This window comes from Schistocerca piceifrons, chromosome 2 (assembly GCF_021461385.2).
Source record: "Schistocerca piceifrons isolate TAMUIC-IGC-003096 chromosome 2, iqSchPice1.1, whole genome shotgun sequence".
Classification (NCBI taxonomy): Eukaryota; Metazoa; Arthropoda; class Insecta; order Orthoptera; family Acrididae; genus Schistocerca; species Schistocerca piceifrons.
Window position 1 is genome coordinate 174605050 of NC_060139.1, and position 27729 is coordinate 174632778.

At 42.8% G+C, this 27729-nt stretch overlaps 1 protein-coding gene across 4 annotated transcripts in view; it reads left to right on the forward strand.

Annotated features, from left to right (window-relative positions):
• The window catches only part of LOC124776587 (protein Mpv17-like), a 76311-nt gene that overhangs the window by 44180 nt on the left and 4402 nt on the right, over window positions 1-27729 (forward strand). For 3 of the 4 annotated variants that reach the window (XM_047251644.1, XM_047251645.1, XM_047251646.1), the window contains 2 exons: window positions 2317-2533; window positions 25074-25295. In XM_047251644.1, the coding sequence (XP_047107600.1) occupies window positions 2327-2533; window positions 25074-25295 (429 nt within the window). In that variant the 5' untranslated portion in view covers window positions 2317-2326. Of the gene's footprint in view, window positions 1-1025; window positions 2224-2316; window positions 2534-25073; window positions 25296-27729 lie in introns of those variants that run through there. The other variant, XM_047251643.1, reaches the window with a different exon arrangement.

Below are 27729 nucleotides of genomic sequence, written 5' to 3' on the forward strand. Positions count from 1 at the left end.
GAACGAAAGGGTGCATGTAGCAGTCAAGAAGGCGTGTAGTGATCCTTCAGATACTTCAGTGTGCTATGCCCCTACAACTATCGCCTCGCTGCTGATGTACAGAGTCATGCGTCGATGGGAAAAAGAATGGCTGCAACTGACAAGACAATAAGCTGCGTCTAATGAAGTTCACAACGCGGCTGTGTTCATCTGTGACTTACAGGAGGATTGATCGTCATTTTAATGAGTTGCAAAGAAACCCATATCTCATGACGACTATCAGCTTGTCGCTGTAGTGCGCAGTTGTGTCAGCACTCTTATCGTTTCCCCTTTTCATGTGCATTCGGGATATGCTTAAACTACGGTAGTTACTGTGGTGTGCATACTGTAAGACCTTCAGTACACACACCATCAGATTATTTGACTTGTCGCTCTAACGAAGTAGGCGAGTGTCAGCAATATGTCTCGTGGTCTTATCGTGGTGTGTTTATCTTCTGCCGTTAGGTCAGACGATAGAAATGCCACTTGCACGCTTAGAGTAGCAGACTGACGGTGACCAACTTTAAACAGAACTTGATTAATTTTCACACACATTTATTAAAATAATAACAAGCATAAAAATTACTTAACTTGGTTCTGGATGCTATTTACAATTGACAATCTGAAGTTCCTTTGGTATTGGTACGTTAATCTTATTCTCACATATATCTCTGATACTTGACAAAAGTGTCTATACATTTATCTTCATGGCTATGTACAGGAATATGGTAATCTTATTGGGCGCAGACTGAAACTTGACTATTGACTGGTACAGACAAATGTAGAACTCGTGCAGACAAATGCAGACTGACTAATCGGAGGTCTGTACACTCGTTATAATACCTCGCGCGTTCATGTATCACTGCGCGAGTGTGACCCGCAAGGAGAAAAGGTTCTACGTAAGCAGCAATCTCATTGGCTGCGTTACGTATTAATACGCGGATCGGCGGAAGCATAATTTGGTCCGTCTCTATGGCAGCGTCATCTCGTAGTGCGGAGACGGACGAGCGCTGCGCCTGCGCTGTTGTGCGGGGCGCGCTCTAGTGGGAAAGTTGTGTACGCGCTGACTACGCGGAACTATGTACACAACAGTTAGCGAGTGCGGTTCAAGTGCAGTCAGTTTAAAGATGTAGGGATCATTCCTTTTCGAACACCAATAAAACTTATAATATAGCGTGAATTGTTTCACTTTGTGAAAAAAAGGTACTTTTAAACTCAACCTATTCGTACCAGAAAACACTTCATCAAGCAATTTCTTGCTAGTGTTTTCGGACAACTGTATATAATCACTGACCCACATCTGCTGTAAATCACACTCTATAGATAATCACTGTCCTTTCAAACGTATCTTTATGTATGGAAACTAGAAAAGAGAGACAGTCATGTAGGGAAGGATCAGGTTTATAATGAGGAACTCAAGGACCTACTGCAGCAAAAACGAATTTTTGACTAGTATGGTGAACCATTACCGTAGTGAAAGAATCAATTTTAGTGACTCTATACTGGATGCATGTGTAAGACTATCCAAATTCGTTACTTGCTAAATTCGTTGACTGCGAGGGTTATTCTTCCGGACTTTGAAATCGTGATTGCAGCCTTGTTGCCTCAACCCTTCGTGGATTTTTCTCCACATTCATTTAAATCTGCTCGATGCCGAACTATTAAATAAAGCTGCTGTTGTGTGTAGCTGCAGTGAAGTTATCAGTTTGGAACAATTTAGACAATGTACTGGGTATTCGTTCGTAAAACTGACAAAGAGTTAGGTCTGATAGACTATGAATAAATATCCTGCCTTATAATAGCTGAGTAGACTACACAATTCGCGAGTCGCGAGCATCAATCCCAAGCCTCCATAGCCACACTTAGAACAGGCAATCGGAATAATGATTGTGTGTTCTTTTTGAGAACAGTATGTTGTTGCAACAACATTGTGATTATTATTTGATTTTTCAGAGAGATACTATTCTTTTTTTCCTATAGCTGACTCGTGAATGACCTCGTTGATAAGAATTATTTCAAAGCTATTAATAACTTGTCAGTGTGGAAAATAAATAATTTGTGAAGTAATAGCTACCGAGTTAAGATTGTAGTGAGGTTCAGCTTGAAGTAATCCCCATTCAAACTTTCCGCTTTGCCTAAGAGAATCGACCCCAGAAGTGAAGAAAGAAGACTGCAACTAATGAATAACAGTAATACAGTCATTAGGTATTAACTATGATAATATTCTGATTTATGCAGCTATGCTAACGTTCTAATCTATGGAGCACAGCAATTACCTAATTACTTCTTCTTTTTCAGGCTCCGAAACATGAGTTTAAGTCGGCTGGGTAGTTCCATGTACAAATCGTACCAGAACCTTTTGCGAAGATACCCCGTCGGCGTACAAGCCGTCCAAACGTCGGTATTTACTGGTGTGGGCGATGTTATTGCTCAGCTATTCGTCGAAAAGAAGGAAATGAAGGATTTTGATGTAATGAGACTTCTACGTTTTGGTGCCATCGGAGGCATTTACATCGTAAGTTAACTAAAAAAGTCATTGCTTTAGAGTGAAAAAGAATATTTCATTTTTTGTTTGATTTGTAATTTTTATTTTGTGTATTAGTGTTGCACAAGATATGGTCTAGCCTCTTTCTTTTAACTTTAATTGTGTAGTGCCACATCATGCAGCAATTAATCGTAACAATTTTCAGGCGTGGACCAAGTGTGTAGGGGGAGAAAAGGGCCTCATGGCACTCCTGCCGACCCACCCAAAAAACCATTATCGTAGAAGCATTTGTATATTTACGTACATCAGTTTCCAAATTTGACATCAAACATTACAGAATAATGTAGCGTGAAAACGAAGAGTCTCTGAAATGGCAAGGAACTCTATAAATTACAAGCTATAATGCTATTCGCCCCTATCACAAATCAAATAATGTCACATTATGCCTTTCTTTTTACGGCTAGCGAACGTGACTCCATTAACTACACTCCTGGAAATTGGAATAAGAACACCGTGAATTCATTGTCCCAGGAAGGGGAAACTTTATTGACACATTCCTGGGGTCAGATACATCACATGATCACACTGACAGAACCACAGGCACATAGACACAGGCAACAGAGCATGCACAATGTCGGCACTAGTACAGTGTATATCCACCTTTCGCAGCAATGCAGGCTGCTATTCTCCCATGGAGACGATCGTAGAGATGCTGGATGTAGTCCTGTGGAACGGTTTTCCATGCCATTTCCACCTGGCGCCTCAGTTGGACCAGCGTTCGTGCTGGACGTGCAGACCGCGTGAGACGACGCTTCATCCAGTCCCAAACATGCTCAATGGGGGACAGATCCGGAGATCTTGCTAGCCAGGGTAGTTGACTTACACCTTCTAGAGCACGTTGGGTGGCACGGGATACATGCGGACGTGCATTGTCCTGTTGGAACAGCAAGTTCCCTTGCCGGTCTAGGAATGGTAGAACGATGGGTTCGATGACGGTTTGGATGTACCGTGCACTATTCAGTGTCCCCTCGACGATCACCAGTGGTGTACGGTCAGTGTAGGAGATCGCTCCCCACACCATGATGCCGGGTGTTGGCCCTGTGTGCCTCGGTCGTATGCAGTCCTGATTGTGGCGCTCACCTGCACGGCGCCAAACACGCATACGACCATCATTGGCACCAAGGCAGAAGCGACTCTCATCGCTGAAGACGACACGTCTCCATTCGTCCCTCCATTCACGCCTGTCGCGACACCACTGGAGGCGGGCTGCACGATGTTGGGGCGTGAGCGGAAGACGGCCTAACGGTGTGCGGGACCGTAGCCCAGCTTCATGGAGACGGTTGCGAATGGTCCTCGCCGATACCCCAGGAGCAACAGTGTCCCTAATTTGCTGGGAAGTGGCGGTGCGGTCCCCTACGGCACTGCGTAGGATCCTACGGTCTTGGCGTGCATCCGTGCGTCGCTGCGGTCCGGTCCCAGGTCGACGGGCACGTTCACCTTCCGGCGACCACTGGCGACAACATCGATGTACTGTGGAGACCTCACGCCCCACGTGTTGAGCAATTCGGCGGTACGTCCACCCGGCCTCCCGCATGCCCACTATACGCCCTCGCTCCAAGTCCGTCAACTGCACATACGGTTCACGTCCACGCTGTCACGGCATGCTACCAGTGTTAAAGACTGCGATGGAGCTCCGTATGCCACGGCAAACTGGCTGACACTGACGGCGGCGGTGCACAAATGCTACGCAGCTAGCGCCATTCGACGGCCAACACCGCGGTTCCTGGTGTGTCCGCTGTGCCGTGCGTGTGATCATTGCTTGTACAGCCCTCTCGCAGTGTCCGGAGCAAGTATGGTGGGTCTGACACACCGGTGTCAATGTGTTCTTTTTTCCATTTCCAGGAGTGTATTCATCACTGTGATTCTTCTTATGCAGGATCGGATATGACCAGGATTTGTTTTCTTCGAAATCAAAGTCAGTTTTGCAAAAGATACGTCCTCAATTTATTCACAGGGAACAGAAACTTTGCACATAATTATAAAACTCACAACATAAATAAAACAAGATCGTCGCCATTCCATTCCACACTGAACCCTGTGAATTACACAGTTCTGCAAGACACTACAATTCTCTCGCCTGCTGCGTGCAACATGGGAGAAGCTAGTGTCACTTGCAGATTACTGGGAAACGACGTCAAAATGACGCGTCTTCCATAATACTCGATCTGACCACGAAATTCGTTAGCAATTAACAAATGAAGCACTTAAGATTCGCCGTATTGGATTGTGTCATTTTCACTTGCGTCCTTTAAATATATGCTGTTTCACAATACCAGCACATTGAGGATCAATCGAAAACGCATCCGTAATGGTACAGTTTTTTGTAATAAAATAACGAATAACGTCGTATTGGCGACTCAAGAATTTTCGTATTTGATTGTTTTCATTGTGTTATGACAGTATGTTTTTTCGTGGAAACGAAACGTAAAAAATTTAATTTAGACACGCCATTCTTGGTATGATTTGTTATAATAAAATATCAATGGTAAAAGGCTTCAGGAGATCATAAGATGAAAGATCTGTCAGAAGTTACATGAGTTCACAATAGTGTGATGGATAGATACGTGGAGTCCGCAGCTAAAGGAACAGGTTCGCATCCTGCTATATTCAAATATTTTTATGCACATTCACACACGTAAAAATATCCTGACTTTCTTATTAATTTAATAGCAGTATATTCCATAATATTTGATAGTATATAATTTAAGAGCACTCTCTCTCAGGAGTGAGTTTGTTAGATTTTATGAATATACAAAGGAATATGGATGAACATATTGCAAGGATGTGCCCAAAATCAACAATAATCTGACAATGTTTGTGAGTTCACCGGTACACTGAAGAGCCAAAGAAACTGGTACACATGCCTAATATCGTGTAAGGCCCCCGCGAGCATGCAGAAGTGACGAAACACGTGACATGGACTCGACTAATGTCTGAAGTAGTGCTAGAGGGAATAGACGCCATGAATCCTGCAGGGCTGTCCATAGATCTGTAAGAGTACGAGAGGATGGAGATATCTTGTGAAGAGCACATGGCAAGGCATCCCGGATATGCTCAATAATATTCATGTATGGGGAGTTTGATGGCCAGCGGAAGTGTTTTAAAATCAGAAGAGTGTTCCTGGAGCGACTCTGTAGAAATTTTGGACATGTGGGGTGTCGCATTGTCCTGCTGGAATTGCCCAAGTGCGTGGAATGTATAATGGGTATAAATGGATGCAGGTGATCAGACAGTATGCTGACGTATGAGTCACCTGTCAGAGTCTTATCTAGACGTATGAGGGTTCCCATATCACTCCAACCGCACATGCCCTACACCATTACAGAGCCTCCACCAGCTTCAACAGTCCCCTGCTGACATGTAGGGTCCATGGATTCATTAGGCTGTCTCCATATCCGTAAACGTCTATCTGCTCAATACAATTTGAGACTCGTCCGACTAGGCAACATGTTTCCAGTCATCAACAGTCCATTGTTGTTGTTGACGGGCCAAGGAGAGGTGTAAAGATTTGTGTCGTGCAGTCGTCGAGTGTACACTAGTGGGCCTTCAGCTGCGAAAGCCCATATAGATGATGTTTCATGGAATGGTTCGCATGATGACACTTGTTGATGGTCCAGCATTGAAAACTAAAGCAATTTGCGGAAGGGTTGCACTTCTGTCACATTGAACGACTCACTTCAGTCGCCGCCGTTGGTCCCGTTCTTGCAGGGTCTTTTTCCGGCTGAGCGATGTTGGAGATTTGATGTACCCTCAGACTTCAAGAAGAATATAATAATTCCAATCCCAAAGAAAGCAGGTGTTGACAGATGTGAAAATTACCGAACTATCAGTTTAATAAGTCACAGCTGCAAAATACTAACACAAATTCTTTACAGACGAATGGAAAAACTGGTAGAAGCGGACCTCGGGGAAGATCAGTTTGGATTCCGTAGAAATGTTGGAACACGTGAGGCAATACTAACCTTACGACTTATCTTAGAAGAAAGATTAAGAAAAGGCAAACCTACGTTTCTAGCATTTGTAGACTTAGAGAAAGCTTTTGACAATGTTAACTGGAATACTCTCTTTCAAATTCTGAAGGTGGCAGGTATAAAATACAGGGAGCGAAAGGCTATTTACAATTTGTACAGAAATCAGATGGCAGTTATAAGAGTCGAGGGGCATGAAAGAGAAGCAGTGGTTGGGAAAGGAGTGAGACAGGGTTGTAGCCTCTCTCCGATGTTATTCAATCTGTATATTGAGCAAGCAGTAAAGGAAACAAAAGAAAAATTCGGAGTAGGTATTAAAATTCATGGAGAAGTAAAAACTTTGAGGTTCGCCGATGACATTGTAATTCTGTCAGAGACAGCAAAGGACTTGGAAGAGCAGTTGAACGGAATGGACAGTGTCTTGAAAGGAGGATATAAGATGAACATCAACAAAAGCAAAACGAGGATAATGGAATGTAGTCAAATTAAATCGGGTGATGCTGAGGGAATTAGATTAGGAAATGAGACACTTAAAGTAGTAAAGGTGTTTTGCTATTTAGGGAGTAAAATAACTGATGATGGTCGAAGTAGAGAGGATATAAAATGTAGACTGGCAATGGGAAGGAATTCGTTTCTGAAGAAGAGAAATTTGTTAACATCTAGTATAGATTTAAGTGTCAGGAAGTCGTTTCTGAAAGTATTTGTATGGAGTGTAGCCATGTATGCAAGTGAAACATGGACGATAACTAGTTTGGACAAGAAGAGAATAGAAGCTTTCGAAATGTGGTGCTACAGAAGAATGCTGAAGATAAGGTGGGTAGATCACGTAACTAATGAGGAGGTATTGAATAGGATTGGGGAGAAGAGAAGTTTGTGGCACAACTTGACTAGAAGAAGGGATCGGTTGGTAGGACATGTTCTGAGGCATCAAGGGATCACCAATTTAGTATTGGAGGGCAGCGTGGAGGGTAAAAATCGTAGAGGGAGACCGAGAGATTAATACACTAAACAGATTCAGAAGGATGTAGGTTGCAGTAGGTACTGGGAGATGAAGAAGCTTGCACAGGATAGAGTAGCATGGAGAGCTGCATCAAACCACTCTCAGGACTGAAGACAACAACAACAACAACTGGATTCCTGATATTCACAGTACACTCTTGAAATGGTCATATGGGAAAATTCCCGCTTCATCGTTACCTCAGAGATGCTGTCTCCCATCACTCGTGCGCCGACTATAACACCACTTTCAAACTCACTTAAATCTTGATAATAGTAGGTAACCGGCGGCCTTGGTGCAATTTTGATATCAAACTGATGTGCAAATTAATTAAATTTATCAATTAATCACCCCCACACCTGCCCACCCCTACCCCCCCCCCCCCAACCACGCCCACTCCCACCCCCAGATGACTTCACGTGTTTCCCCAGCTGCACATGTGCCCTAGCCCTCTCATCCCCCTACCCACCCCTTCCCCCCAACCTACCCTATTGGCGGGAATTTCGAATTTTGGTGAGAACTTCGAATTTTGGCAGGAATTTCTTTGCACCATGGCTGTGATGACATCTCACCCCACCCCGGAAATGGCAGGGAATTAAAATTGGCAGTACTCTGGACGCTGGTCCTCCTGGGCAGAAAGCCTAAGTGTACCCACCTGACACAAAAATTGCCAGAGACGCTTGGAATTGATGGGAAATTAAAAATGGCAGTGTCCTTTCCGGGACTTGAAACCTGATTCTATTCCTATCTAGGAGATAAAAGAACGGTCACCTAAAGTGCAACTTGTTCATCCAAAATATAGAGACAGAGCCCCCACAAGCCCAAGTGCTCCCCCTAACACATGGAAACTGTCCACATGTGGGAGAGAGGTAGGTTAGTTTAGTGTAGTTATTTATTTCGGTCGGAAAACTGACGCAAATCTCCATCCTAATTACATAATTAATCACAAAGATCAAGCCTAATTACGCAGTCATATACATAGTGCTACACAAGGATGGCATAAAATCGCAATACAACTCAAAAACTGATGATACCATGCAACTGATGTTATCCTGCTAGGAAAAAATTTCCCAATACCACTCGAAACTAGCGATAGACACACTCAAACTATACCTACGTCTCCAGGCTGGCGGGAAAACGCTGAGGTGTAAGGTACTATATTTATTCTTTTTGGCAGGAAATAAGTTCAACTGACGAGATGCTGGTGTTGGACAGAGAGGAGTTTAAAATGTATATTACCTGTAAGCATACAGCATCAATTGTTGTTTGACGTCAGAGTTCGCTACGTATGTCTGCTCAAAAACCATCCTGCAGCCCAGGTAATCGAAGCCAATACATGCTATCACTACTGATGAAAAAAAATGCGTCACACTTCTAATTACACTTAAAAATTGTGGCGAAAAAAGCAGCACTCATAATAAACGGGCCATTATGCAGTACGTGTACTGGGGAAAATCGTTGTCCTAAAAGACTGCAGAGGAGGCGGTAGTTGAACGTGCCGAAACTCGTGGTCCCCTTCCTCCCTCCCTCCGCCCCTCCCTCTCTGCATCCACGTATGGGGGGAACGCAGGCTCCTTCAAATGACCAGCTGCTCGCCAACCGCCTCGCGGCACGGCCAGACCGCTGTCAGCCCTTTGCTGCCACCCTATGTGGTGGCTCGCTGCACTCAGCTTTCCACCATCTAGCCGCCGCCTTAAGGCGGCGGTTCTAGACAACACAAAAGGGAAATTAAGTACCATAACCCCGCCCATCCGTTGAACAGCCCAGATCAGCACTCGGCTTTCCACCATCTGGCTGCCGCCTTAATGCAACGCTCCTGTGCCAACACAGTAGTGTGTATAGTCAACCAAACAATAGGAGATAAAAGGACGGTCACCTCAAGTGCAACTTGTTCATCCAAAATATAGAGACAGAGACCCCAAAAGCCGCTCCCCTCTCCCCCCTGGAAAGTGAGCGTCTGTGTCCAGCGACCACCAGAGCCGACACGCCCCCCCCCCTGCCCCCCCCCCCCCCCACCCACAGCAGCCCGCCGTTCGGTGATGGAGAACAATTGTATTAGACGTCAATGCATTATAATCAAGCATCTATTTAAAAAAAGCAAAATACATTGGCGACCATGATAAATGTCCTCTTTTCACGAAAATAGGTAAAGTCCATTTTCTTTCAGTTTTACGAGCAAAATCGGTATGGTTTTTATGTTCGACGGAAGTCCATCTCATTATTTTGTGACGTCCAAGGAAGTATACCGCCACCGATCACAAATGATCAGCAGAGACGTGCCCACCCTGCGTAAAATCAGGAAAAAAAATTGGACTGTATTGAGACGAGAACTACCTATCGCCACAGAGTGTCCTCTTTATTTCTAGACCGTCATTGGAGTAAAGAAAAAGCGAGAATTTAAACTCCAAAGAAAAAAATCTATATTAAGCAAATTCTTCCAGCCTGTTAAACAAATTACAGGACCTTAGAGCGTCTCTCGCGTTCAGTGTCTGTGAATAAACTGTCACGCACGTTTGTATCACAAAAATTTCAGACAATCTTTCACGCCATTGGTACACATGTCGGGAAAAAACACATTCATTTTACGTTTGACAACAAGAAGCTATAATTCAAGAGAATGTTGCTGTTTTGTACACCATGAGAGGGCCCCTTTTACCAGTGCGATGCTATATCATACTAGCGTTTACGAAACAAATCGTGAAAGCCTGTCTCGCCCTGTGTAGGTGGGAGATTGAAATTTCGTTAAAAGATATCACCAAAACGGAAAAAACGCAACATTTGTCAATAATCATTCCGCAGTGCCCTAGCCATCTCTTCCATCCGCCAGGCGGCTCGCCACTGATGTCAGTTTAATAGGCTGATTAATTAAATGTATCATGAGAGTCACTTCGCATGGCCAATATTTTTTTTTGTCAGCAGTCGGATTACGCTCACCAGCTAAGACAGCTGGGAATCCATGGAGGGAACACGACCTTCCTTTTTGAGGAACACTGTTGAGAAATGACATTTTAAGCTGACCACAGTTGGATTCTACACCCCACAACGTATATTTCGCATAAGAATTGCGCTATTAAAACACGATCATAACGCCTAGGTTACCGTCACACTGCATAAAAAGCTGTCTTCAGTCTGCAGGCACACACACGAGTCGCCGATAATGTTACACTTTCAGGTAGAAATGCTGTCTACGATTTGGAATCAAGTCTATCCATCCTTCCACGTACGCAAGTTGTATCTTGTAGAGACATCTTTTAATGGTTACAGCCACTGGTGAATCATATTCGTCCCACTGTCGTATCTCGATTCGAGTAACCCTTTTTTCTTTTTGCGAACCTATCTGCCCAGGATCCCATACACCAAGAACTCCAGCAACTATTGGAAGGTGATTACCTGTACTATTAATCTCATCTTCCCATCGGAATGGTAGCAAATCTCTCGGTGCTGCGTTTCGAAAAGCACTGTTCCTTCATTTGGCAGTCACGTGCATGATTACTGTCCCGGTGTTGACCATCGCCTGAAGGTGCAGTTCACAACACGCGTGAGGTAGCACAAATAAAGAGAGGTACTGTTATCTTATTGGTGAAAAAAATAAAAATAAGAACATGTGCAGGGTATCGCAGCATATGGAAATAGGACAAGTCTGTAGCAATGAGGAACGCTTCCAAACAACTGTATTACGGTGATGACCTCTACATTCAATCCCATGTTCCACAGCGACAAGCAGCAGATATCCAGTGTTCCGTCAAGGTTCCCTTCATCTCAACGGAGTGGTGTCAGTCAAGCGTTATGCGGAAATCAACAGTGTACTCAGTGGACGGTCGGGATTGGAAGGACGCCATTGATATGGAGCGATATACTGTAATACACATCGCAGTTGATAGCGAGATCAATTTTAGCCAGAAGTCGGAGAGAGCAATATCCACCACATTCTGCAACCTGTTTAGAAGCAGAGTGAGCTCAGTTAAAGCTATGGGAGCGTATTTTGACCACTCGGTGGAAGTGGCAACATATTGTCGTAGCTTCGCCGCCAGTGTACAATGTGTGAGGTCAGCGTCAAATGAAGCCTGCTCCTGCAACACGACGACAGTACGAACAGTTAAGGTGGTGTTTCTTGCTGAGAAAATTAGGAAGACTCATCATCGAAGCAGATCGGCGTTCCTCAGGATCCATTCACGTCTATCACCCAAACATTCTATCATCGTTATTCTGTACCATCCAGCAGAGAAAAATTACGAACTATTAAAGCTCCTTAAACTATTAAACTTATACTATTAAAGCTCCTTAAACTGGATACTTCCTTTCAAGGAGCATTTGACGCGAACCTCTGCTTTGCTCAAAAACTGAAAAAGCCTTCTTCATAAGCTCTGTGGTACCAGGTGGGGATTGATATGCACTCGGGTTGGTGTATTCAGCAGCAGAGTATTGTGCATCTGCCTGACTTAATAGTCCTTCAATTTGATCTATCCCTTACCTATCTTGCGTCACATTCCACCTTCTGATAACGGACGGGAAGAGTGCGCTGCTCTTCAGTCTGGAACCGCTACGGTCGCAGATTCGAATCCTGCCTCGGGCTTGGATGTGTGTGATGTCCTTAGGTTAGTTAGGTTTAAGTAATTCTAAGTTCTAGGGGACTGGTGACCTCAGATGTTAAATTCCATAGTGCTCAGAGCCATTTGAATCATTTGAAGTGCGCTGGTGCTTGAACATCGGGGAGTTGTTGATAACCCTGACCTTCCATAATTGAGTGATGCATATTCTGTGGAGCGAAAAAGATTGAGATCATTCAGTGCCATCAATGAAAGGAAACGCTGCTGGCAACAAAACTGTCCTCCACGATGTCTGAAACTGCCTTGCTTTCAGGAGAAACTCCCTGGATTTTATTAGTCTCGGGCAATTTGTACTAATCTAAATCGTATCCAAACGGGCCACGGATGATGTGCAGACGCTCTGCACAAATGGGGGAAATCATCACCATCTGGTGATTGTGGAATCGGACGATAGACACTTGCTCATGTTGTACCAACATGTTTTGCAGTGTCTGTAAGATTTCCTCACAACCTTGGAGTGATAAAATACATGAAAGACCAGAGAACTTTCTCTAGTCAGGGTCTCCATTGAAAATGTCGGTTAAAAGGAAAGAAAGTATGTGCCTTTTGAGGCAATTAAGCGTGTACGAAGTTCGTATTCATTAAAATGAAAGAGAGAACTGTGGATCGCTATGAGAAAAGTGAGCGTATTGTTGATATTCAGCGGGCTTTAGGACTTGAGAACTACTTGTGGCAATGTAGAATCAATTCGAAAAACTGCTCAATCATCAACTGACTTACGCTTGACTAGAGTGACCAAATCTCACTCGAAGGCAATGGAAAGAAATTGTAAGCCACTGGACTGAACACCACAACCAGTAGCACATGCCTCCCTCTGGAGCTGTTATTCAAGCTAAAGCCAAGAGCTTGTATGCAGATTTAACGAAAGAAGAGGGCGATCCAGCAAATTTCGTAGCCTTTCAGGTTGGTTTGTTCGCTTCAAGTACCGTTTTGGCTTTCACAACATTAAAATGACAGAAGAGAGCGCTGCGCCAGACGAAGTTGGAGCTGAGGAATTTAAAAAGAGGTTTAAAGAAATTGTGACAGAAAAGTCTGTCCTGCAAAGTAGGTTTTCAGTCTTGATGAAACGTGCTCATTTTGGAAACAATTTATTTTTTCTTTTGAAGAAAAAATAGCACTTCGATTTATGGCTGCCAAAGACCGATGCACCCTTCTATCCGGAAGAATCCTAGAGCAGTGGTCCCCAACCATTTTACCTGTGCGGATCAGCTGTTTTATAAAAAAATCTCAGAAGGCCAGTAGCTAGGAAAAAATATAAACATACACCCCCTCCCCCCCACACACACACACAAACACAGAGAGAGAGAGAGAGAGAGAGAGAGAGAGAGAGAGAGAGAGAGAGTGAGTGAGTGGGTGAGTTCATTTTAACTGAAGACACTGATACATCTCGAAAACTACAAATCGAATCAAGGAAAGTTATAATTCCAATTTGTTTGCCTCGGAGAGGGACATCCAGTGATAACTTTGAAATCTTCGCTAGGAACCCCCTTTTTTCATTGCAGATTACGATTCTACGGCAAAATCTACATACGTTTTGTCTGTAACATTTTCATCGTTTCGCCGCAGATGGCGTTGTGATCGGAGGAATGGAAATGAGTACACAATCGTAATTTACGACATGCTGCTCAATGGCCCTTGAATATCCAATGGCACATGGGACCCCCACATCCATGCTTCGAGGGTAAGACAGGCCATTACATCATAACGTCTGTTTGGAAACCCTGTCACAACGTCGTATACCTCCTGCATATCGAATTGGGAACTACTCTACGCGCCACTGTGGCCGTAGCTCGCGGTGAACGCCACTCTGCTTGTCCAATTATAATAAGTGTTCAAGCGTAGTACCGCCAGCTTCAATACACTTAGTGATCCGCTTTTCAAATGACCATACACAGAACAGAAAGAGGTCTGCGGAAATGCCAGCACAGGCGTTTCTGATGCGATCGAGCATGTCTTCACAGCCTGTGGGCACTTGCTGGTACACCTATATTTTAAATATCCCCACGTAAAAAAATCCTGTGACATCAAATCCGGCGCCTAGGACGACAATTAATATCGCCACCTCTGACGATTGACCGACCAGTGTAAACACTGTCTAATACCTCCCGTGCTTCAATTATGTAATGTGCTGGGCAACCGTCACGCTCAAACCACAAACGTTATCGAATGCCCAGGACGACATCCTGCAATAGTTCCGGTAGTTCATATACCAAAAACGTTCCATATTTACGTCCATTCAACGTGCCGTCCATAAAATACAGACCAAAGACATTATTTATATAGACTGCAGCGGCGAATGAAAATTTATACCAACGTCGAGAATCGAACCCTGGTCTCCCGCTTACTAGGCAGGTGCGCTAGCCACTAAACCACCTTGGCATAGCGGTTCACACAACTGCACAGCTTATCCCTGACACGCCTCCCTCATCGATCCGGATTCTCACTGCCGCCCCAGACTACATTAAATTCCCCCTTACACATGAATAGAATTTCCGCGGCTCTCCATGTTCTGGAATAGCACCTCAGTACCTGCACCTGCGTTTCAGGCTCGATCACAGCACCGTACGATGTTGATACCAATAAAGTCTCTGAAATTGTGTTATATCATTACAGATCAATGAAGTTCTTTCCCATGATGCCACACAATACGTTAACCGATCAAGGACGTTGATGGTCAACTTGCGTAACCAGTGGGAATTGTCTACACTCCAGTAATGCACGTTAAGCCGGTTAACGCTACCATGATTTGTGAATATAGTCTTATCGTAAAATAGCACCTCGGCAAAGAACTTGGGGGTTGTTCGCATTTGTTGACGTGCTCATTCACAAAACACTACCTGGTTATGGAAATCCGGTGCCATGAAGATCTTGATGCAGTGGCACACGGTGTGGATGATACGACGATGCAGTGTTATGATCATACTACCCACGGACATATCGGAACCGCGGTGTAATTGCCGGGCGCTGATCTTGCGTTGTGTACTATCGCTAGGACAGCTATTTTATTAGCTTCTCTCTGGAAAACGCTCGGCATACAAAGCAACAGCAGCGTCAACATTTCTTCTACATTCTCCTTAAATCAGAATCATTTCAGTTTTTTCTTCTGTGGCTGCAACATTCATCGTCCTCTTGCACGTCTGTTCTCCAAATGATACGTAGGTATGCAAGCAATAAACACTGTGCAAGTATTTTAATGTTTAGAGCTGCTATCTGTTCTACGTCTGCACGATACGTGAGCTCCGGTCGAAGTGTACTACTTACTGCCTCTTTTAATACGTCGCAGTTCGCTAAGCGGCCATGGTGGCGCGGCGAGTAGTTACCTGTTCGAAGTGTCTGAAGAATATAACGTTGCGAATTGGGTTTCTAATTAGATGTTATGAAATATTGGCCTGTCCTACCCTTGTAGCATGGAGGTGGGGTCCCATGTGCCATTGGATGTTCAAGGGCCATTGAGTAGTATGCCGTAAATTACGATTGTCTACCCATTTTTATTCCTCAGATTACAGCGCCATCTGTGGCGAAACGAAGGAAATGCTTCAGACGAAACGTATGTAGATTTTTCAGTAGATTCATAATCTGAAATAAAAAACGAAGAATTGCCACTGACGATATCAAAGTAGCGCCCCTCCCTCCCACCCGCCACCCATGCACGGAGTGGGTTAGAGGGTCGAGTGTAGTATCGTTGGATGTCCCCCTCCGAGACAAACAAATTGGAATTTTGGATTTTTTTTTATTCAGTGTGTAGTTTTCGAGATATTTCAGTGTCTTTAGTTAAAATGAACTCCCTGCATATAAAGGGCGTTTCACGTGACACCTCTTTTATTTTGTGAACGGTTCCAGTTATCGAAACGAGGTTGTTTTTCGGCAAATGATAGTACAGTAAAGGCCATGTGCATGTGATGAAGGTTCTTAACTCTTATTGCTCGAGATATAGAAGCAAATACGATTTTTAAAAACAGTATGATATACTTTTTTATGGCATCCGAGAGCGCTTGAAAAGACGAGTGCAGTGACATAATGCTTGTTAATGTTCAGGCTGAAACCTTTCGTAAAGGAATCCGAGAAACATACTAATACCAAAACGTAAGTCGTCCGGAAACGCTCATGCCACGCTACGTCGTTGTATCAGTCCTTTCGACTGGTTACATGTCTGCAATGCAGAACTAGCAGGAATTATGTCGTCTATCGGCATGCCATTTCTGCTACAACATTCCTTGCATGCATATACAACAGTGAGGTGAATTCAAACACGTTCTATTATATGGCGATGATGGCACGAGACATATTAACGAGGGAATGTGGGAGAAGCGGGAGGAGTGTCATCCTCATTTTGCATCGACATAAATTCCCCCCTTATCTTCTGTCACTACATCAGGCACTCGGAGGACATGATTTCAAAAGTAGTATAGAATTTTGTTGGTTTGTTTTACGTTGGTTGGGAGACGACGCTATGTTTTTCCAGCGTGTGCTCGTTACCGACGATGCAGCATTTACGAACCACGATAATACAAACTTAGGTTACATGCGCTACTGCCCAACTGAAAATCCACGCTGGCTTCGCCGAGTAGAACAACGACCGTGAGCGTAAACACGTGGTGGGGCGTCACAGGAAATTCCATTGCGAGAAATTAATTCATGCCAAGGGTGTTAAAGGAGAATACGTATGCACACTTTCTTACGAACATTCTGTCTTTCTACAAGATGTACCACTGAATAAGCACCAGTGTTTGTGTTTCCAACACAACGGCTGTCCAGCTCACTCGTGTTGCAACACAAATGCTGAAAGAAAAGTTTCCTGGTCTCGGATAGGACTGAGTGCTGCATATAGTAGATGGCCAGGTCTCTTAATTTGACTCCTCTTGATTTGTTTGTGTGGAGATCACTGAAAGATTCAGTCTATGATTAAGCCCCAAGTACGCAAGAGAACATGCGCCGTCGAATCGCAACAGCATATTATCCATTGTACTTCCATCTGTTCATTTATCTCTCGAACGACGATTGCTAATGTGCAGTTGATAGTAAATAATTTGAGCACATACATATGTAAATTGTAAAACTGTTTCTTTAAGAAAAGTGTTTATTTTATGATGACATTTCGTCAGTCATTCTGAATAAACTGTTTAGTTTATTTAAAGCATACAATTACAATTTCAATTACAATTTCGAGTAGTATTTATAGACGCATTTGTCCGTCAGCAAGTGATTTACTTTAAGAAGCATTTAGGTGTCTCCAGACAAAGACAGGTCAGGTATAATTTTTTTTTCAAATCTAATAAAATTAACAAAGTAGTTTCCTTTTCTCCCTTAACTAGGTTTTTTTTTTTTATAATCATGATGTATAAGTGACCGACGTGTCTGTTTCGTATTTGACAGAAAAGCAGCAACGGGTAGGGTTAAAATGGAAAACTGCCTGACGAATCTGTAATTGTTTTCACAAAAATCTGGAAGCGTACACTCATTTGAAATAGTCTTCCTTCGTCTGATACGCCATAAGCTAGTATATGCCCTAGTTCCATATACGAAAATCATAGCTGACACTGTCTCTGCTTCTCATAGGAAATGAGGTTTTATTTTAGTAGCTTAAGGCTCTTTCTGCATATGACAACGGAGCCTCGCATGAGAGCTCTGCTTGGCGTTGGTTCCACCACAATAGCTGGCTCTGCCCACATTGCTTTCCAATTTTAGCAAATTTCTTGGATTCTTTTGCGAAGAAGTTCAACCTCAACATTAACAAGCGCTTTCACATACCGTTAAGAAACGTATGCTTCAGTATCTCTGTCGTTGCTAGAACCCACAGCAAGTGTCTCAGTGAATAGTAATTCAACAATATCTCCACGAGGACTGAGCGAAGTGATGTAGTGGCTAACGCCCTCAACTCGCATTCGAGACAAGGTATCAATTGTTGGATCGACCATCCATATATCGGTTTTCTGTGGTCACCCGTATCACTCCATACAAAGGCCGGGATAGTTCCTTAAGAGGATGACGACCGTGTCCTTCCTCTTCAGTAGTAAGAAAACTGAACAAAGCTCTGTCTCTCACAATCTTAGCCGTGGACTGCAAGTAAAACATCAAACATCCCTCCTCCTCCTCGCGTCGGGATAGTAAATGAGCAAAATTCAAGCGAATCGTTCTTATGAACAACTGTGTCTGAGAAACTACCAACTGTATAAATTACGATCGGATTGTAACACGTTATGTGTTCACGCCATGAGCAGCCAGCCAAAGCCGCGGGCCAGCCCTGTAGCGCGATATGTAGGAGGGTGCAGTTCCAACTGCCTGGTGGCACACGATATTGGTAATTTTCGCCGTGAAAAAAGAATACTGGTAGTTCGTCTTAGAGCAGCAGGGTAGGTCTCGAAATGACAGAATGGGCCATTCCCTTGTGCGTGTTATAGGATAGCGATGGAGCATTTTAACTCTTATTTCATTCTGTTCTCGCTGACCTTCACGACTGATTAGTGACACCCCTGACCTCCTGATAATTTTTATCCTCTCTTCGACCTTCACCGGCGTCCATGGCCCAGTGCAACGGTGTCGGCGAGGCACAAGTGGACCGCGGCCCATGGGTTGGGAAGTTCTAGACCACTAAAGGGTTGGAACGAGAGCCGGCTGGGAATTCATTGGATATATGATACTGATTTAGTGAATTATTCTGAGTTTCCTTGTTAAATTTTTACGTGTAAAAATTTTGCATTAAAATGGTTTTTATTAAAATTATAATAGCTATTTTATTATTTATATTAAGAAACACTGCAATTCTGAATTTAATATGTGCATAAAGAGGAACCTAACCCCACTTTTTTTATATAAAATGGCTCTCGATTTACGCGAATTCGGTAACCGCGGCAATTCCGCAGAATGTAACCATCGTGTATAGAAAGATTTACCCGTATGTTATGCTGTAGACCTGTGTTGAATTGCCGATATGTAATAGTTAAGTGGTCTTTGTATATGCGTAGCTATTCTTATGATTCAAAAACTTTTAATGTGTGCCATATGTTGGTGTAGCGGCAGCCGCCGAGCCGTGAGGACGCAGCAGAGTAGCAGCAGCAGCACTTGTGTGATAACTGTAAATGAATTTAGTCTTTGTTTTTTGGCCTCGTGCTTCTGCAAAGAAGTGCACTGTACGTGTGTATTTTTTGTGGAAACTAGTGGTTAGAAAATTAATCGTAGTTTTTTGTTTTTGCGTAAGTCTAGTGAATATCGTTGTGTTGGGCGGCTTCCTAGAGCAAATTTTCCATGTAGAGAAATTTATCTCTGTTTAATAGCTTGAGATCTCAGATTTCAGTGAGAAATCAGCACACCAACTTTTCGTGTTACTTTATTCTCGTTTGGTAAATTTCAAACTCAGTAGCGCCATTTGAGACCTCGTAACTATTTTTTGAGCCGGCCGAAGTGGCCGTGCGGTTCTAGGCGCTACAGTCTGGAACCGAGCGTCCGCTACGGTCGCAGGTTCGAATCCTGCCTCGGGCATGGATGTGTGTGATGTCCTTAGGTTAGTTAGGTTTAATTAGTTCTAAGTTCTAGGCGACTGATGACCGCAGCAGTTAAGTCGCATAGTGCTCCGAGCCATTTAACTATTTTATTCACAGTACGATATGGCTAGGGACTGTGCTTGTTGTGAGCGGACACAAGGGGTATTGGCTGCTGTCCGTATACAGCTGGAAGCTGCGTTGGCTAACGTCGACAAGCTTCTAGCTAATATTCGAAGTTATTAGGTTGACGTCGGGGTGCCAGTGACGAGACCTGCCACACCTTTGGTGCCACTTCAATTCCCTGGTGGCCCGGACGTCACTGCGGCTTCCGATACGCAACATCTGACTGGTCCGTCCTCACTCCTTTAACAAGACAGTCGCGGTGTTCCAAAAGTTTTAATTATCTTAATATTGGGTTAGTGCATAAGTTAGTAGTGCTTTTACGTAAGGTTAATAAAACAACGGGTACACATAACAGAGACTTCAGTCATAGTATATTCTCCTTCAGTGTTTACGACAGTCTACCAACTCTGGGGTAACTTTTCGATTCTGCGACTAGAAACCACATGGTTTTGAGGCGAAGAACTCGCCGAACCATGTTCAGGGCGCATTTTCATTCGGAAGTTCGTTGAAGGTTGGTCGATAGAGAGCGGAAAAGGTGAAACTCTGTGGGCGCGAGATCAGGTGAATAATGTGGATGTAGAATGACTTCCCAACCCAACTCCTGTATAGCGTGTTTTTTGTCAGTGTAGGAAAATGCCGTCGGTCGTTATCGTGGAGCAGCATCACTTCACGCAGTCTTCCTGGTGGTTATTCTTGGACTGCATCTGCATGACGCCTCATTTGTTGACTATAAATGCCTTTATTGATGGTTACACACCGGGGAAGCGGTTCGTAGTACACCACATAGCACTGTTATTATTATTGTTTCGTGTCAGAAACAAACTAAAACATTATTGCGTACATTGCATATCGTCGCTGTTACACCAGATGCATATTGTACGGGGAGTTGCTGCTTTGTCTGGGCTCAATCATTCCTTTCTTTTCCGTATTTTAGAATGAAGACGCTATTTCTCGCCACCAGTAACGATACAGAAAAGGAATGGTCGGTGGTTGTTCGCGAGCCAATTGATGACGAACAAGCATAGTTGCACATATAGCCACTCGTTGATTTTTGTGATTTTGGTTTAGAGCATGCGGTATCCATTACACCCGATTTTTTAATCTTCCCCATTGCATGCAAATGTCGCACATGGTGGAATTATCCAGTTCATCTCGAGTGCACTGACCGATCATTATGGATTAAAACGTTTAAACGATCTTCGTCAAACCCCGAAGGTCTTCCCGAATATGGAAAATCATTAATGATAAAACTCTCATCCTTAAAACAAGAAAACCATTTTCTTGCCGTGCTCTGCCCAATGCCATTATCCCCACACACGGCGCAAATCTTTCTGGCTGCAACTGCAGCTGCACAGGTGAACTCAAATAGAAGAATATGTCGGAAATGTTCCGATTTCTCCACTTGGCACTTCGTTTTCTACCGCCCACAGCACCGCTCACTTTCTCCAAATGACAAAATGACAATATATAAACTCAAATAGCAACAGCGAACTACAAATCAAAATGAAAATCGATAAATAAAGCCATAGCTATCAGATTATCAACCTGCAAAACAAAAACGCTACGGATGTATGAACCAACCTAATTGTAACAAAACATTACTGTGACGCATAGTAATTCAGGGCTGCCAAACTAACAGCAGTTTTATTTCAGTACTCATGAAACTTTCATCGCTAGTAAGCTCGTTACTATTTCCTACCAACGTTAGGTAAGTTTAAATACGAGAAAACTTGGCTGCGAAGCGTTGGGCTCCTTTCATCTCGTGATCGTACTTGTCGAATACGTTACCAGAGGGCATCGATCCTCCATAGCAAGCTGCAACGAATGCTAACAAGCGAGCAGTCTTTGAAGTCGGTCTGTGGCGGACTTGGCTTGTTAGACAGCAAGGAGCTGCGATAATTCATCCCAACCTTGTTAAACAGTTCGGCTCGCCATACCTTTTGCGAAACTCAGCCGCCTTAATACACCGGGAGACTAATGGGCTTAAACTTCAGGAGTCTTTCGTGGCGACTGGGAGTAAACTCTACATATTTTATCACATTTCTGAAAAGAAACGCGCAACACGTAGTAGTCTTATGGGAGATCGTGAAGCTGATGCCACGTATGACCGTTAGTGACGGAAACAAACGATTAAAGTTACAGACTGTTACTAGTAGCCTAGAACCGCTCGGCCACAGCGGCCGGCTGAAGAAGTATCAACAACCATACTGCAAAGAATGATTCGACAGTATGAGCATAGTACAGCGCGGTGTTGCGTTGTAAGGTATGCTCAGCGTGATTACAAATTATTTGCATAACAATCATCATAAAAATTTGCACTTACTGTTATTTCATAGACGTTGTGAAGCCAAGTCTGAACTGTCCATGTCAACATTTGATTGCATATGCCTTTTTCAGCAAGAAAAAGTGTACATTATTGTCGTTGTTGGGGAATGCGATAACGAGTAATTATAACCTGTGTCTACTTTTGAGTGATTCTTTCGTGATAAATATAACATCATATCTGACGACTTTATTTTTGTTATTCGAGCAGAATAGACTATGTGCTTGTACCGAGTTTTTAACATATCCTTTCTCACTCATCCTGAGAGCCGGCCAAAGTGGCCGTGCGGTTAAAGGCGCTGCAGTCTGGAACCGCAAGACCGCTACGGTCGCAGGTTCGAATCCTGCCTCGGGCATGGATGTTTGTGATGTCCTTAGGTTAGTTAGGTTTAACTAGTTCTAAGTTCTAGGGGACTAATGACCTCAGCAGTTGAGTCCCATAATGCTCAGAGCCATTTGAACCATTTTTGAACTCATCCTGATAAATAATGAAAACCCAATACTGTTCCCCACATATACTCATCATAATCACGTACACCAAATGGTGATTCTCAAACAATTCCAAACGCAAATCGTGACAATGGCGTCGGTCAGATAATCACCAGATCGTGAGCCACAGTAATAAGTTACAAGATCTTCAAGAAAACACTATCTACCTAACAGGCAGTGTTATGAGTGACTGACTCTACATCGTCCAGCCCAACCCGCTTAGGATATAAACCTGCAATTTGGTTGGTTGGGCCGGCCGCGGTGGTCTAGCGGTTCTAGGCGCGCAGTCCGGAACCGCGCGACTGCTACGGTCGCAGGTTCGAATCCTGCCTCGGGCATGGATGTGTGTGATGTCCTTAGGTTAGTTAGGTTTAAATAGTTCTGAGTTCTAGGGAACTGATGACCACAGATGTTAAGTCCCATAGTGCTCAGAGCCATTTGAACCATTTTTTTGGTTGGTTGAATTTGGAGGAGGGGACAAACAGCGAGGTCATCGGTCCCTTCGGATTAGGGAAGGATGGGGAAGGGAATCGGCCATGCCCTTTCAAAGGGACCATCCCGACATTTGCCTGAAGAGATTTAGGGAAATCACGGAAAGCCTATATCAGGATGGCCGGACGCGGGCTTGAACCGTCGTCCTCCTGAATGCGAGTCCCGTGAGCTAACCAATGCGCCACCTCCCTCGGTACCTGCAATTTGAAAAGGGTGTCGTTTAAGAATGGATTTCTCGAAACTACCACCCCAAAGAGGTTGAAATAGGGTGTGGACAATTTCTTGAAAATGTGCCACTGTTAAGGCAGTTTTGAAGTTCTAGCAAATTGGTATTTTGTTTCTCGGTCAGAAATAAAGGTATACGTGTTTCAGCATTTTTGGAAATTCCACCGCTAAGGGTTTAAAATAGTGAGTGAAAGTTTTTTTTAAATAAATCATTATTAAATTACTACTAAAGCATGTTTAAGGCTACAGCTATGAAAATAGGTATTTGACTTCTCAGTTGGAAATAAAAAACTATGGGTTCATTGTTTTCGGTATTTCAAGCCATAAGGAAGCAAACGGTGGACGAAAATTTTTATTAAAGTATATCATTATGAGCGCATTTTTAAATCTAAACCTAAGAAAATATGTATTTGGCTTCTCGATTAGAAATAAAAAATACGTGTATCAGTTTTTGAAAATTCATCCCCCTAAGAGACTGAAATAGGAGGTGAAAAGTTTTATGAAATTATTTCATTATGAAAGCATTTGGAAAGCTAAATCTATAAAAAATTGTATTTGGCTTCTCGGTTAGAAATTTAAAAAAAATATTTCCTTGTTTTGGAAGCTCAACCCCTATGGGGGTGAGATAGGAGATGAAAGTTTTTAATAGAAATACTTCATTATGAAAGCATTTTTGAAGATAAATATATGAAAATTTTTATTTGGCTTCTTACAAGTTAAAAAAATATTTGTTTGATTGTTTTTGGAAATTCGGTTCCTAAGAAGGTGAAACAGGGGATGAAAGTTTTTAAGAAAATGTTTCGTTATATTAAAAAAATGTAAAGCTAAATCTACGAAAGCTGCTATTTCACTTCTCGATTAGATAAAAAGAAATATGTGTTCTGGGATGAAAGTTTCTATGGAAACATCGCCACAAACGCAAAAGGCATGATTAACGAACCTTGGACTCCAAGTATCAGAATCGTTTTTTATCAGAAGTACTTTCGGAAAGAGTGGTGCTTTCATGGCCTTAATTAGCATGAAAAGTTTAGAAGATGTTGCGGCTCGTGAACAACATAAAACTTCGATCAAAGAAAAACAAAAAACTCTGTGCAGACCATGCAGTCTATGCGAGCAAAGCAGCGGACGCTAAGCAATTTTTTAATATACCGGCGCATGTCAGAATAAAGCACGCATAGTTGTTCGCCAGTAGTAATAGCAGATGTCATCATATTAAGGCGCAAATCAAATATGTATCGTTCTTTGCAGTGTATGTAATGTTCGGAGGGCCTGTGGTGTGAGAGTCTACTGGATTATTACGTTTTCCAGAGTGTGATATAGAAAAATTTGTTCCAAGATTCACACGTCTTTCTGCAATTGGCTGCTTTTCTGATCATCGACTTATAACTGTTGTCACTGAACTAAGGCATACTGATACCAGTGTGTCTCGTGTCCTGCTAGTGATTTTACTCTCGTTTCATACAGTTATCCTTTTGGAAATTTCTTTGGCTCCATTAAATCTATTCAGTAGAAGCTGGGATGGTACCCCAAATAAGACCTAAGCTGCTTACTTTCTACACTATTCTCCAAAAGATTTTGAATTCTGGTTCTAGTAATCACACTATCGACAAGAAGCTGTATTCTAACCTTCTTTGTTTCTTTCTTTCCTTCCTTCCTTTCACCGTTTTACTGTCGTCATTGTACATAAAACTATTTAAAAAGTAATTCTGTAAGAGAACGCTGAACGAATGCAAGTTTTAATATTACTATGTTATCTAATTAAACTATCATTAGCGAGAGATATTTGAATGAGTGTACATATTGTTGTAGGGTCCAGTTCTGCGAACGTGGTTTGGTTTCCTGGATTCCAGATTTAAAGGCAGGAGTGCGATTATCGTCGTGAAGAAGGTTGCACTTGATCAGCTGTGCTTCGTTCCAGTTTTCCTAGGCGTCCTAGTGTCGATTATTGGGTTTGGAAATGGAAAATCTGTAGATCAGGTGAAAGAGAAACTGGAAGCAGATTACCCGGATATTATGATGACTAACTATAAGGTGAGCGTAAATATAACATTTATGTTACACAAAATTAGACAGTAATTGTAGATAAGTAAGTATAGCAGTAAAAAAAAAAAGAACTAATGTGATGAACACAAAAGGGATCTCTTCTCAATATTTAATAGCTTCCTACAAAATGTGTACATCCTTATGATAGAGAGAGCTTAGTTTACGCAATGAGATTTCTAATTTTAAAAGGTCTTGGCAAGTATGTCATCGATCGAAAAAGTTTAGAGACTGGATTAATGAATCACAGAGAAAATTTAAAGTGCTGGTTTTAAAGCTTCTGGTGTTTTACATAGTCTTCCATGCGCTTGGGTACAACACACAGACAGTTCATGAGAAACTGTCAGAAAAGTCCTTTTTTGGGATGTTGTTCTACTCGCGTGTCACAGTCGCACCTTCTTCAATCTTGGTTAGTCATCAGAGACCCATTCTGCATTTTGTCGTTTTATGTTAGATTCGTTTTGATAATACCAAGTCTCGTCACAGCTGATGATTTTTTTTTCAACAAAAGAATCGTCTACGTGTTTGATTTCAATCAAGTTATGGTAAGCGTCCACAAACCGTCTCTTTTTGTTCGAGAGTCAGGGTATGTGGGACAGACGTTGCACATACTTTTGTCTTCTTCAAAACGTTCTGTAGAATGTCTTGAACAATTTGTTTAGAGATGTTCAGTTCGCTACTCCACTGCAATTTGTAACACAGCAACACTGACACACTAAAGATGCACGTCCCCAACTGATGCAGTTGATATCTATTGTTTACGGTTGTTAGTTCAAGCTGCCACCGTGGTTACTGCGCTGACGTCGCTTATCCGCTAGTCGTGTATATCAAGAAGGAGTATTGTGATTAGTTGGTCAAATCTACAAATATATCCACTGGACGAATCGCACACCGAATCACTGCGTCTAGCACAATAAAGGGAAGAAATCGCTGTAACTAACCAAATAAAAAAAATCTTTGAATTACTAAGCCGATATTTAGCGAATTGCATAACTGTAGATAACGAACAGAAAATGGGGATACAATGCGAGTATTGATTAGTAGTTTCAGGACATGGAACAAAGCATCTCACTCTTTATGGTGTATTAAAAGCAAAGCGTGAATCACCATCAGTGAAGATAAAAAAAGGTCATTCCTAGGAGAAATTGCGCTAATATCGTGTAACTATAGAGCTTTAATAATTCCCTCAGATCGCCGTTGAAGAGAGTGCACAAGGTTCTTCAGATATGCCACGTCTAGTTGAAACCGTATCCTGTACATCTAGAAAATTTTGAGGATGCTGAATGCTACATTTCAACCGGTGTTCCAAATAGTCCACGGCATTTTACATAGGATTAAGATCGGGTGATGCAGCGGTCATCCAAGATGCAATAGGAACGTGTGAATGCAGTCCTATGAACGCGACTGTTATCGTCGAACATGGGAGTGTCCGCAGTATACTCAACAGAAAGATGTAGAAGAAAGGGCAGCTTTTGCTCACCGATAATGTTGAAAATAAAATACTACGTGAAGAGTTTGACAGAGCACTGAAAGACCTAAGTCGAAACAAAGCCCCAGGAGTAGACAAAATTTCATAGCCCCAGGAGTAGACAAAATTCCATTAAAGCTACTGACAGCCTTGGGGGAGCCTGTCCTGACAAAACTCTACCATCTGCTGAGCAAAATGTACGAGACAGGCGAAATACCCTCAGACTTCAAGAAGAATATAGTAATTCCAATCCCAAAGAAAGCAGGTGTTGACAGATGTGAAAATTACCGAACTATCAGTTTAATAAGTCACGGCTGCAAAATACTAACGCGAATTCTTTACAGGCGAGTGCAAAAACTTTTAGAAGCCGACCTCGGGGAAGATCAGTTTGGATTCCGTAGAAATATTGGAACACGTGAGGCAATACTGACCCTACGACTTATCTTGGAAGCTAGATTAAGAAAAGGCAAACCTACGTTTATAGCATTTGTCGACTTAGAGAAAGCTTTTGACAATGTTGACTGGAATACTCTTTCAAATTCTGAAGGTGGCAGGGGTAAAATACAGGGAGCGAAAGGCTATTTACAATTTGTACAGAAACCAGATGGCAGTTATAAAAGTCGAGGGACATGAAAGGGAAGCAGTGGTTGGGAAGGGAGTGAGACAGGGTTGTGGCCTATCCCCGATGTTATTCAATCTGTATAATGAGAAAGCAGTAAAGGAAACAAAAGAAAAATTCGGAGTAGGTATTAAAATCCATGGAGAAGAAATAAAAACTTTGAGGTTCGCCGATGAAATTGTAATTCTGTCAGAGACGGCAAAGGACTTGGAAGAGCAGTTGAATGGAATGGATAGTGTCTTGAAAGGAAGATGTGAGATGAACATCAACAAAAGCAAAACGAGGATAATGGAATGTAGTCGAGTTAACTCGGGTGATGCTGAGGGAATTAGATTAGG